Below are 13525 nucleotides of genomic sequence, written 5' to 3'. Positions count from 1 at the left end.
AAATACTGAGTTGAGTGAATAAAGCGACAGGAAGGAATTGTCTGCAAATGAGTTTGAAATTGTTTTTTTTGCTTCGGAAGGATTTTCTGTCGCAAACAGAAAAGAAAATTGATTCATATTTTATCCGATATATTCACTCAATTTCTTCATTAATTATAATGAGGTTCTGATCTCTTAATTGCCATAATCTCTATATCATCTCTTTAGAAATAATTAAAAGAGCTTTTTTAGAACCTTTTCAATGAGATTCATGGAATTAGAGGTTCTCTAAAAAGGTTTATCCAGTATTTCCATAATACTTTCTTAATAATTGATGATGTACCTCCCCCCCATTTTCTTGTTTTATTTCGAAGGCATTATTGATTTTCTGTTTATTTTTCAATATTTATAAGGAAATTGTCTGAATTACGCAGAACTTGACGGAAAAAAATACTTGGAAATTAAAGATTTAAATATTTCAATACTTATCTTATTTGCGAAGAAGGACTGAAGCAAGAAAATTTTATCCATTTCAGGATATCTGATTTGATTTCAATTCCAATACTTTTATTTAGATTGAGGACTTAGGAAAACCAAAATATTGTTATATACGTTGAGAACTTTTCCTATTTAAATGAAATTAAATATTTAAATTGATTCGAAAATTTTAAACCTAAATCGCAATAAACCAAAATGTTTTAAAAAATTACAAAACGGTAAGTAATTGTTTAAAATCGCATATTCTCAATTCAATATTAATAAAACATTCACTATTTTTCTATCGTCCTTTAAAAAATATAAATGTAAATTTGTAAACATGTTTTCAAAATTTTCTATGTGAATGAGCGAGATAATTTGATCTGAACTTCATACACTCTCATTGAAATGTTAAAAACATGTTTACAAAACAAAAATTATTGTTCGTTATGACCAACGCACAATAACTTTTGTTTTAAAACATATTTTCAAAATTTTCCATGAGAATGAGCGAGATGACTAGATCTACATCTCACTCATTCTCATTGAAATGTCAAAAACATGTTTACTAAACAAAAGTTATTGTGCGTTGGGCATTAGGCATTATGCCTAGCGCACAATAACTTTTGTAAACATACCGAGAGTTAATGAAACCTTGTTATCTCTTTTGAAAACATGTTTACAAACAAATGATAATGTGCGTTGGGCGTTATGTGGAACGCAAAATAATTCTGTTTATAAACACGTTTTCAAAATTTTTTATAAGAGTAAGTGAAATGATCAGATCTCACTCCTGTCATTGAAATGTCAAAAATTACAAAATAAATGTTCCTTTGCGCTGGGTATTAAGCAAAAACTTAAAAATAAATAAATAAATAGGTTACTTATGAATGATTTTAACTGATACACTGTACCTACCGAAAGACAAGAACAATTAAATATTTTATCCAAACATTTAGGAAAACATAAATTTTTATATTTTATTTTACTGCTCGAACTCCACGGACAGAGCTTTATATATAATCCCTGGATTTTTTCACTCCCCCCCCCCCCTGAGACTGATTTTTTTTCATCATTTTGCTTTGGGGATTGTTCACTAAGGCTAAGACGGAAGTGGGCGCTAAAAACTACACAGCCTGTCCATTTATATGTGGCAAGAGGAGTAGAAAGGGTTTCTGCCGCCTAAATAAATCGCTTAAAATAAAAAGATTAGATTTTTTCTTTTAAAATATGGGGATTATAAGTGTATTATTAATAATAAATAAAATAAGCAAATAAATATTAATTGATCCTAGTGCGTAGAGGCTTTAAGTTTCAAAGTTTGTGTTGGATGTTGTATTTGTGAAGGTTCTCATTTCTGTAATTTATTAATTACATTCTCTAACTAAAACACGATATTTAGACTTTGAACTTATTTTATTAAAAACAGTAATAAAATTTTATTGCTGATTTTTGACCGTGAGGAATACGGTATAGAAGGAAGTGGAGCACCTTTGAATTCGAGGCATTTTTGAAATTGGGATTTTTCTCTTATTTTTAAGTTTAATTAAGCCATATCATAATGTAATTTCATTACATGTACCATTTCTCAGTCTGTTTATGGAGCTGAATTGTATTATTATAAAGCTCAATTTTGTTTAAAAATAGGAGAAAAATCTCAATTTGAAAGTTGCCCCAAATTCAAAGGTGCCCCACTTCCCCTTTAAGGCTTGGTGAGAATTCTTTTTATGTCTGCGATTTATTATTCAGACAGAATTTGGATTCTGCACTACTTTTTAATATTTCTAACAATGAGACAATCTCATTTGTCACCAGCAAAAGAAGCATCGATTTTATCAAGTCATTTCAAATAAATAATTTTGTGATAAATAAGAATAATTTTTTTCATATAATATTTGTAACATTTACGCAATTTTCTCGATGTTCATTATTCAAGAAATTTTCGTGGAATTCCAAATAAAAAAAAACAAACAAAAAAATATCTACATCTATGCAGGTTGATGTTATAAATTTCTTGATCGTTTTATCCCTTAGTTATTTCAAAGACTAAATTATACATTATTGAAAAACATAAATGGAATTTGCACAATATTCAACTTTATAATACTGGTTTTACAAAGAATAATAAGTAAGTTCTCGAACTATTTGATATTCTTGATGTTTTCATATATCAAATATTTAAATATACAGTTAAACATCTATTCTTTAACCTTTAAAGGATTTATATAGACTTTTATATAATAATTTATTGAGAATTGATCTTGAAGATTCTTTTATGAAAAAGAGAAAATGTACAAAAAGCAAAAATCTGTGTAAAAGAATAAATATTGAATAGAGTCCGAATATTTTCCAATCCTATTATTCAGCAGATTTTTAATTCTAACACGTTTGGAGATTCAGCTCCAGCATCATTTCCCATCTTGAATGCTTGTTAGAGCACGCAGATCAGATTCTCAAGTAAGAGAACAACTCTCGCTACTTTATCCCGAGAACCCACTTTGTATTCCTCAATTTTTCTACCAATTCTCTTTGTGTAATCTTCACCCAAAAGTCCCAATATTGCTGAATTGTGATTTATTTGAATGCGATACCGTAGCATAAACACACACCTTTTATAATTCCACGTTGTACTACGGAGATATCTCATAAATTGTCTCTTTTGAGGAGGGGTTGCTATGTATATTGTGCCCCTCACCCTAGGCGGGGGGCTGGTTTATTTCTCATGCATATTTTTCCATCCACAAAAATAGTGGTGTCTCCAACCATCTTTCTCTATTTACTTTCTTTCTGCTCCCTTTCTGCCCTCTCTAACATCGAAGCTGTAGAAGTTGATTTACGATTTATTTTTCTACGACAATCCGATTCAAGCACAAACAAATCTCGATATCTTTCAGAAAGTGGGGTAGATTTTTTTCTCCCACATCGTAAAACGTTGGCTTCAGAGTTCTTATACTTGGCAAAATGCTAATAATTTATATTGGCAAATTATTTTTTAGAAATTAGCAAGACATTGGATAGATTTATGTTGGTAATTCAAATTGGCGCATGCTTGAAAGAAATTTTAAGGAACTAGTTTGTTGAAGAAGAAAGTTTTCATTGCATCACATTTTATTAACTCAATTTTTCATAAAATTGAAAAATATGCTGGGTTAGCGCCTCTCAATTTGATTTTAAAATTTAAAAGTATCGTTGGCCAAAAGGAATATGGCTTTCTATTTGTACAAAATGTCGTTGAGATTCGAAAAGATTCAATTGGCTTTCGAATTTTCCCTCAAGATTTTTTTTAAATTTAAGAAATACCACATCCCGTTGAATCTCAGCTGGAATTTTATTCTCCAAAAGCGTCTTGAATAAAACATAAATGGAACCAAATGGAACCCTGTCTTCAGAAAAAGTTGTTGATTTACAAAGCTAGGTTTTTCAGCACAATCTGTCTTTCCGGTAAGCGACGCAATTTGTTGATCAAATCCTACGAATCAAACACATAATTTCACCAGAGCTTTCGACTCCAAAGTGGTTCTTGGTTGTTCTTTTTCTTAGGATTTTTGTCACTAATTCCTCTACTTTCTTATGCATCAGTTTTGAATTTTAGTTTTATGAAAAAGAAAGAAGAAAATTAGCTCCTAACCAAAATTCAAAACTTATGCATAAGAAAGTAGAGTAATTAGTGATAAACATTAAAACTCAAATTGAAAGAAATTGTCTTCTTGATATCTTTGTCGGAAGACGGATAGCTGTTCACTATACACCCTTTTACATGAATCTTGCAGGAATACAAAGAAATTAAATACGAATATCACTTCAAATGGAAAGTTCTTAAATCGCGCGCAATTCAACTGAGAGAGAGAGATAGAAACACAAATAACTCACTTGACAAACGTCTGGCGGCGCTGCGGTTGCAAAAAATCTCTGAAATGCGACAAAATATTTTCTTCGCTATTTTATAAGGATTAGCAGGTCGTGTCCCTTCTTGTTATATGTATTTTTGTATTATTTATTAACCAAAATAGTGTTGTACAAAAGGGGTTTTCTCAAACCTATCCTGAATTTTAGGACAGCTCAAAAGAATATGAGTCTTCCAACTCAAAATTTCATCCCATTTGTTGTAATATCGACAATTATTCACAAATAACCCAAATAAATGTATTCAACTAAATTATTAAAAGGATTTTCTTGTAAAAATGACTTAAATCTAAGGAATTAAACAATTTTCGCATTAAAAAACTTCTCATTTTCTCTACGGTAATTTTCGCGGCATTTCGAAGAATGCCAACAGGCACCACCAAATTCAATTCGGCTTTTCTTTTAGCTCAGGCCTGGTCTAGGGCTAGAGGAAGAATCCTTTCCGAATCGTTCAGAAAGTCTCCTTACTCTCTTGCGTAGCTCAGGAGACTGTAATTAAATAGTTGCCGGATAAGTCGTTCCCCTGGCGTCCAGAATAGGACGGCCTCTAGTAGCATGTATAGAGCGATTAACGCCACTTGAATGATGGTAATGTGGATATTGCCTCTCCGGGAAATCTGAAGGGTTTCTAGCCCTTCTGACTTGGCTATGGTGCGCCTCGTTCGTCAACTATTTAATTCAGATCTACGAGAGCTTCGCTGCACCTGCCGCTTGTTAGGCAAGTTTTGGCTGGGACCGATGTGTGTTGGCACTTAGGATGGCGCCGCTAAATTTAGGCCTGTCCAGGAGAATAATTAAACCTTGCTTAAATTAGATGTATTTTCGGAGAGGGAAACTCCGTCCGGATGCGGCAACACTGTTTGTGGAGTTTTCAACCCAGGATCAAAAACTACCTCTTCTTCAGAGCTTTCGACACGCTCCGTGTCTTCCTCAGTGACTGGGGAGGAAGTTTTTATTAGAAATCTATTTGTTTACAATTTTTCTTATAACATTGTTTGAGCTTACTCGAGTGTTGTCAGAGATCTGTGGGTTTCGTTGGGTAGGGGACGTTTTGCATTGGTGGGAAGGTTCTAGGATGTTCTAGATGGAAAATTTTCTTAAGTTAATAAATTAATATGACAATTTTAGTACATTTTTTAACAATTTTTACCACAAAAGATCTCAACGGAAACTTGGCAAAAAAATCACAGAGAAAACTGGCAAGAAAGTGGCCTTCCAACCCGTGACAAAGGTGAGAAAATTTTATCTACACGGCAATTTTTTCTACAGTACTTGCTTAAATTATTTGGCACTTACTTCTTAGTAGCTGCCGCTAAATAGTTGAGTGAAACTCTTGAAGCTGGCTTTTTCATTCTGATTTGTTTTTACAATTTTCCTACCTTTTATACAATTCTAATATTCCCACTTCAAATTTCATATTTTCTAAATAATTTCTGTTGTATTTTGGTGACACATTAACTTAATTTTTCCTATTTACGAAAAATTGCTGATGAATTATATTTTTACATGTCCTCTTTCACCTTTTGCGGGTGACATAATTTTTGGGTGGAAAACAGCTCAACTTTTATCTTTAATAGTTCTTTAACTATTAACTAATTTTGATTTCTGATATAGCAAATCTATTTCTAAAGAGTTTAAAAAAGATTTGATGTTACTCAAGATCGAAAATTTGTTTTCATATTCCGTTTGTTCCGTGTGATTCCAATGTGATTCCAGTGATTCCAAATGTATTATTCTCTTAATAATTCAATTCTGTATTCTGTGATTCTCAATTATTCCATTCTGTGATTCTGTATCTCCCCAATATCTTTGAATTTATTGAATTTCAGATGTTGCTAAATACGATCAATTTCGTTTATCTTTGGATCAAATTTCATTTTTTTTCTGTCACATTTCCACACTTCTAAAATCCAAACATTAATTCCAACATATTTTGTAGGCCTGAAATGCAACTTTTTAAGAGAAAAATGTTTAAGAAGTTTGAAGATTGATCTACAATATTGAGCTATATTTAAATATTTTATTGCGATTAGTAATATCCTCAATTTTTGAACGTTGACGGAGCCCCTATACCCCAAAGGTGCCCATCCCCTGAACCGTTCTTTTAATTATTTTGCAATTTTACGCTTAATTTTATCCACTCGACCATCTTTAGTATTGCATAAAAACATGAAATTATAAAACTAAACTTAATTCAAAAACACTAAGATTTATTTCACCATAAGATCATTTTCACACAAGACCCTTCTACGGTTTTGAAATGTTTGTTGTTAAATTTTCTGAGCTTTCCAAAATAATACACAAAAAGCCTTGCGCGACATCTAATTTTAAAGATTTTCAAAACAGAATGTTTAGAGAACCTAGAGGAAATTTTTGAAATAGGAAGAGCTACAAAGACGCCATGGAACAGGTTTTATTAGGAAATAGCTATAAACATTTTCATATCAGGCCTCAAAATAATCAAATTAGGGTTAGAATTAAATTTTTGAAAGAAAGTATTTGCGACTCTAAAAAATACAACTTTTTCTAAAAAATATCTTTTTTCTGTCCACTTTTGATCAACATTTACCGTCATTTTCTTCAAAGCAAAGCTATGTTGATGGCTTTAGGAAATTTTTAGCTCACAAAATTCGCGGAAAAATTGAATATAAATTAAATTCTTGATTTTAGGCTTGTAAAAAATAATTTTTCTTTATCAGAATTTCCACCCGATTTTTTTGTAAGTCTTTTCGTACTTGAAAATAATCTGATATCAAGAAACGACGTGAAATGTAAAGAGAAATTTTGTTGTAATCGTTGTAAGAAAGTAAAAAAAACAAACGAAAGGTGCTTTTAATTTCTTTTCCTTAAAGCAAAAACGGCTAATTTTTTGAAATAAATTAAATCTGATTATGTGCTATCTGAACTATTTAAAATAATCAAAATCGGATTACAATTTATTTAACTTAACATCTTTCTTTGCATTTTCATGTGGTAAGTACATATAACTCAAGGTTCTCCCCGTACTCCCTATACCTTGTAATCCTGAAATGTTATTAAGTCCACAAGTATCACAAAATCTATTAAATTTTTTCTTTTATGTTTTCAACTTGCGATACAGAAGCCTAAATTTCCAATAACTGATCCATTTTTTTGTAAAATCGTCTCTTCAGTGTGTGATCCGGGAGTGTAAATTACCCACAAAATTACCAAATTTTGAAGAATGCTCTCTGCTGTCCCACTCGCGTAATCCGAGAGCCGGAAGTTCATAACTTCATGGAGTCTCATAAACTAACGTTTCGGGAGTTTACTTTTTCAAAAGTTTTGAATATTATTAATTTTTTATTTGATCGTTCCTTTGATTTTTTGTTCCAGATGCATCTTAATTTCTCAGGAGAAATTTGAGGACAACAAGAGTACCATCCAGCAATACTTGCAACTGGGGAAAAAGTGTTGTGCCGGACAATATAACAAAGCTGCGATAGCAACATGTTCATCTTGCCAATTAGGCCAATTGAGCAAAAGTGTAATTTTGACTTTTATTTCAGAAATAAACAATATGAAGAATTAAAAATACATGTTTTATATGCATTAGGGTAACTCCTTGAAAAGCGCTTAGTTGAAGGTACTTAATTAAGTACTTAGTTAAAATAATTTTCGTGTCCTTAATACAAACGACTTAATTAAGGACCTTAACAAAGACCTTAATTAAGTACTTAGTCTTAAGGCTGAGTCATGCCATATTAGTTTCACTACTCACCACAAAGCGCTGACGTTTGTCTCATTTTCATATATTTTTTAAATAGTTGTATGTTCTACAACTCCTTAAAATTAAGTCATTGAGTTAAGAACCTATTAAGTACTTAATAAGTAATTAATGTGTTAGCTGGGATAGGACAAAATGTAGTGCCTTACATTAAAAGTGTACGTTTAAATGTAATGCCTTAATTCTTAGAAATCTGTAATGTACTTTCAGTTATCATTATTTATCGCGGAGTTTTAGTAAAGAATGATTCTGTGATTCCATTTGATTCTAGCAATTCCATTTCCAAATTGATTCCAGTGATTCTTGAAGGAATATCATTTCAGATTCTATCAGAATTTTATGAGGGATTCCGTGGATTCTATGGGTTCTAACGGAAAAATATGTCGGTATTCCAAACTTGAGTAACCCATTGGTCCCATCAATAGGGAAACATTGTATGCTCCATCAATTGGGGATTGTTATTAATTCGAAGCATCACACGTATTTATAGGTTAGTCTTCTTTAAGAAAATATATTGAAACTCCATCAAGTTGATTTTACTTAATTGATACACCTTGTGCCATTTACAAGCTCAAGATCCCGGCTAGACGAATGGCAGGGAAAGCTTTTTAGGCACACATATATTCGTGATCAGGAGCTGAAAAAGTGATAATTTCTTTCTGTGCTCATTTTCTCCTTTTAGTCTTTTATTATTAGGCTTAAATTTATTTACGTTTTTTTTTTTAATTCTTGATTTTATTTATTTATTTTTCGTATAATTTGCAGTGCGCAGTCAACCACCCATAAAAGGAGGGATTTTAAAAATTTTAGAAGGCGAAATTCCGTGTCTCACCGATGCCAATGAAGACGTTCTCTTGAGATATGTAAATCCTGAGGCTTGTAGGAATGTCATGGAAAATCCAAATGTGATGCCTACTCTTATTTCGAAGGTAATTTAATTTTTTGATTAGTAAAGGACTCAAATCGTAGCAAAAATATATCTAACATAAAGTCAAAAACAGTTGTGGTCGGTGAAATATTACATTTTGCTCTGTTATAAACGTAAAATTGATCAAGAATTACTAAATCATGTCTATGCTAAGATGTCAAGCTGATTTTTACCTTCTTTATTATGAATTTGTCCCAACAATAGTCTCTATTCTGAGACCAAGATCAAGATCAAAATTTCACACTGTCAAATATTTCCAAGATCAAAATTTTGGTTAAAAAACTGTTAGTACCTTGATAATCCTAAACATTTTCATGAGGTCTTTGAAATTATTTTAGAGAAATAGGAAGTCTGACTTAGGTTTATGCCTTGACATTTGATAGATTTGACATATTATTCCTAGTTAAAGTAATTTTATTGTTCTTAAAGTTTGTGGAATTAATATTACCAATGTTGATTTTTTGCTGAACAAATTGAGTCTTTAATAATTTAGAAAAAAATCGATACAAACATTTACAGAATTTTAAAAAATCTCCTTTTATAAGTCAGATTATACTTGTTAGATTTAATTGTACTTTTCTAACATTGGTCTGCTTTTTGTTCTTACACTTTATTAATATTTATCTTTTTACTTTTTATGAATTATTTTAATTTTTTTAGGAGCTTCGAAAGTACTTTGGAGTTCAAAGAACTGTTCTAATCAACGCTGCTGAGCTTTTGACAAAAAAACAAATTCACGGATCGAGAAAGAAAGATGGCAATTTAAATAATTGCTAATCATCTTCTTCTTTGCTTTAAATATTTATTGTTACTAAGGTAATTGTAAATAGAAATTTAATTTAATGAATAAAACAATTGTAATAAAAAAATGTAATTTTATTTTCTATGTGAATATAAATAGTGGTTCAAAAGAATGCTAAAATTGGGTTTCATTTGAGTACAAAATCATTAACAAAATGACACAAAAATCTCTAACATAATTTCATATTTTTGGGTACATTTTGATACAAAATTTAAAATTTATTAACAAAACGATGCTACTTGAATCTACAGAATGGTGCTAAAAACGCTTACGATTTGTATACAAATTTACCACACCAAGTGGAAGTCCTTCTGACGCATCCCAAATGTAAGCGAATTCTCTCACAAATTTTTTTGAGTGGAGGTAACAACTTACTTTAGCTACGAATCAGACGATCACAGACATACTTATCAATGTCAATCAGCCGATCACCCCCTTATGATTCACTCGCTAACCATACTTATTTGCCCCTTGAGTTTACGATAACAACATCACATCTCCAGTTCACCCTTTGTAATTCCTCATTTTGTGTAGAAACGTTTTTTTTTATCATGTAGAACAAACAATATTGCCACTACAAATAAATTTATCAATTTACTTCAGCACCATTTTAATATTTCATTGCTGTATAAATAAATTTGACAATTTAACTTTAAAATAAATTTCAGAATTTAATAATTCATTGCTATGTTTGTGTCCATTTGGGAAATACCAAAAGCTTGATGAAGCACACAGTCCGACAAACGGCAAGGGTGAGAAAGGGTAAACAAACAAAAGCTGTTCTGGATGTGCAAAAAGAAGAGTGTTTCGCAGTATATAGAATCGGGATGATGGGTTGGTTTTTTTTTGGGGTCCATGACTATAGGAATGGTACTTGAATTTACCTTTTGCATTGGTGTACCCCAGAAATCATTGAAGAAAATATTCTTCCACGGTGTATGAGGTCGCAGGTCTTTATTCTCCTTAATAGCACTAATGTCATCAAACACAAAACCACAATTTAAACTATTGTGGTAGCACAGGATACACGTAAGTGCTATGATAAATCCAAAAAAGTGCTGTGGTGACATTGTAATAGCCATTTTCGAGAGATTGTTCAGCTTATTCCTCAAAAAAGTTACAGACAAACTTTCCTGGACAATTTTGACACCTAATTGAATTTATAAGCGGTAAAACAACTACACTTTATTAGTGGAGAAAATGCAAGAAACTTCACATCTCATGGTATTCTCTTCTTGAGAGTTTTAAGTTTTTTTTTGTCTCTTTGTATCTTAAGTTCAGCACATCGTTTAAAGTACCCGGTTTATTAATGTTCACCGGTGTTGAAGAATTATTTTGTGGACTATTGGCAAAGTACCTTTGGCACTTTTGGCCTCCTGCTTCAAACACTCCCAGCTAATTTGTGGCAATTTTCGGGTGGGGTAGGATGAGCAAAAAGAAGGCAATTCTTGTATCTCCCTTTTATCTCTGTCTTCACACAATTCGTTCACATTAAAACAGTTCAAGATATTCCTCTTTGCCACTGTCGCGTCGTGAGATAATTTATCGATACAGAAGTTGGTGGTTGTTGCGTCCGTTTCTATTGGAATTGGTTTTTGCACCGGTGCACTTGTTAGTCTGGTATGGCAAGTTGATAGAATTCCCAATTATATGTAAATTGTCGCAACAAGAAGTGCGTTGACGCAAAAACTCGCCAGAGACACGACGACAATTTTCCTAGTCAACTGGCGCTCAAGCACAACACAGATCGATTTTAACAATTACCAAGTTCCTTCTTTGGGTACAACAATATAGTCATGTCCTATTTTACCACAAAACTGTTCCAATTTCTGCTTTTGCCTTTGCTAAACTTGTCTCTCCCAAAACTCACCACCAAAATTCTCTTCTTGTTCTAAAACTCACATGTACAAAGCGAATGACCAAGGGACAGAATTACACTACTTCAATTTATAGGATTCCTCTCATCCTCAATTTTGGGTAGAAGGAATTTCATTCGAGGGAGTAATGTGTCCTAAGAGGGTGGACCAACGTTGAAAATCGTGCACATTGTTGAGTCTCAATTGCTAAGGAGTCATTCGTTCTAGAGAGCAGGGGTTGGTAGATTGAAACTAATAATGGGACAGAGATGTGATTTGGATTTTCACTTTGGGTTCCTTCAATGGGTCCAACTTCAATCTAATCAAATTCTCCTCAAACTTTGAAATGTTTGTTGTGTCTTGTGAATACTTGAGATTTGTGGATAATATAAGCTTATCAAACTTGCTACCCTTGCGAAAATCTCGAATTCTCTATTCGCAACATATGGCAAAGTACCGCGTCACTATTTTTCCTTGCGTTCTCTGTGATTTTTTTTAACTATTTAGCACATTACAAATTCACATTTTTCACGATATTCACGCACAAATTCACGTCGATGGGAAAAAAGTCCGTTAAAATCCCATGAATATTTCACAATTTAACATTTATAGCACGCACCGAACCGAATGACGTTTGAAATGTCACTCTCTGTCAGATGTTTTTCTTCAATTCCAAAATACTTTCAGCCCCAGCAAAAACACTCCACATCCACTGGTTTTTCACATAATACCAATCAATGGTTAGGTTGAAAATGTCACTGGACCCATATCAGACCAAATATCTCCAGTGGACAAGAGTTTAGATGGGAAATGTCATGAAATATCTCCAATAAAATCGTATTTAACCACAAATATCATCCATGTATTTTGCCCAAATGCACAGTGTATTTCGGATTTCTCTATTCAGAACCAATTGTGCCTATCGTTACGATATCCGAAAAACGGAAATTACGGTAGATTCGCGAAAATTTTAAGGATCTCCCGGTCTACTCAGTTTTCTCGGATGTCACTGACACTAAAGGCAGTCCTCAAGTGTCTCACAACTTGCGTGCGTTGTGACTTTTAACGGGTATCAGAACCGTCTGCCAAAGCAGTATTCCATTGACTGAGTGTTCTCTTTTATATTCACGTACATTGCCCCCTTATATTCGTTACTATGTTACTGTCTCGCTCTCGTCATCATCATCATCATTCCCTGTGAGAAGTGTGCCAAATCTCTCTCTCTCTCCCATCTTCTTCATTTGCTCTCGATGGTCTTTTTGTGCAGAACTCTGGAGGATACCGGATGAATGACCATGAAGATGGTAACACAAATGTCAATACTTTGCCCAAAATACTCCAGAATTTAGGCAAAACTTAGAGAAAAACCGCGAGAATAGAGAGAAAGAGAGAGAAATAGAAAAACAATCATCAACCCCTAACTCTCTCATTTCGCTCACCATCGCACTCACGACAATCACGATGTTTATTCTAGCGCTCACGACCGGAATTTTCCGAGTATGCGCAGCGCATTAGAATGATAATTTGTTCGGAGTGTCACCCCGCATGGTGGATTTACAGCCCCTCAGAAGGAGAAATATGTGGTTGTAGGCTGTCAAAAAAGGTGGGGAGACCCAACGAGAAAGGAGCAAATTTGATTTGTGTTGTAATTGCAGTATGCTATCAAGCGTTATGATTGAAACCATTTCACATTGCTGCGTGTGGAGAAAATATAGAAAATAAAATTTTATTGCTGTGCTGGTCTGATATGAATTTACGCGGGCTTCGCCGAACCCCATGGCGGTTGGGGTTCACGCTTTTTTGCTAGCTCGGTGGGGTCTGGCCCTAACTCCATA

General features: G+C 33.0%; 1 protein-coding gene across 1 annotated transcript in view; it reads right to left on the bottom strand.

Annotated features, from left to right (window-relative positions):
• LOC129807130 (protein O-mannosyl-transferase Tmtc3) overlaps window positions 1-12815 on the bottom strand; it is a 325993-nt gene extending 313178 nt beyond the window's left edge. Inside the window, exon 1 of the mRNA XM_055856176.1 lies at window positions 10719-12815. Coding sequence (XP_055712151.1) covers window positions 10719-10916 — 198 coding nt within the window. The 5' untranslated portion in view covers window positions 10917-12815. The remainder of the gene's footprint in view (window positions 1-10718) is intronic.
• Between the last annotated feature and the right edge of the window lie 710 nt (window positions 12816-13525).

Source organism: Phlebotomus papatasi, chromosome 3 (genome assembly GCF_024763615.1).
Source record: "Phlebotomus papatasi isolate M1 chromosome 3, Ppap_2.1, whole genome shotgun sequence".
In the NCBI taxonomy this organism is placed as follows: domain Eukaryota; kingdom Metazoa; phylum Arthropoda; class Insecta; order Diptera; family Psychodidae; genus Phlebotomus; species Phlebotomus papatasi.
The sequence above is the reverse complement of the archived record's forward strand: the minus strand, read 5'-3'. Positions and strand labels throughout refer to the sequence as shown.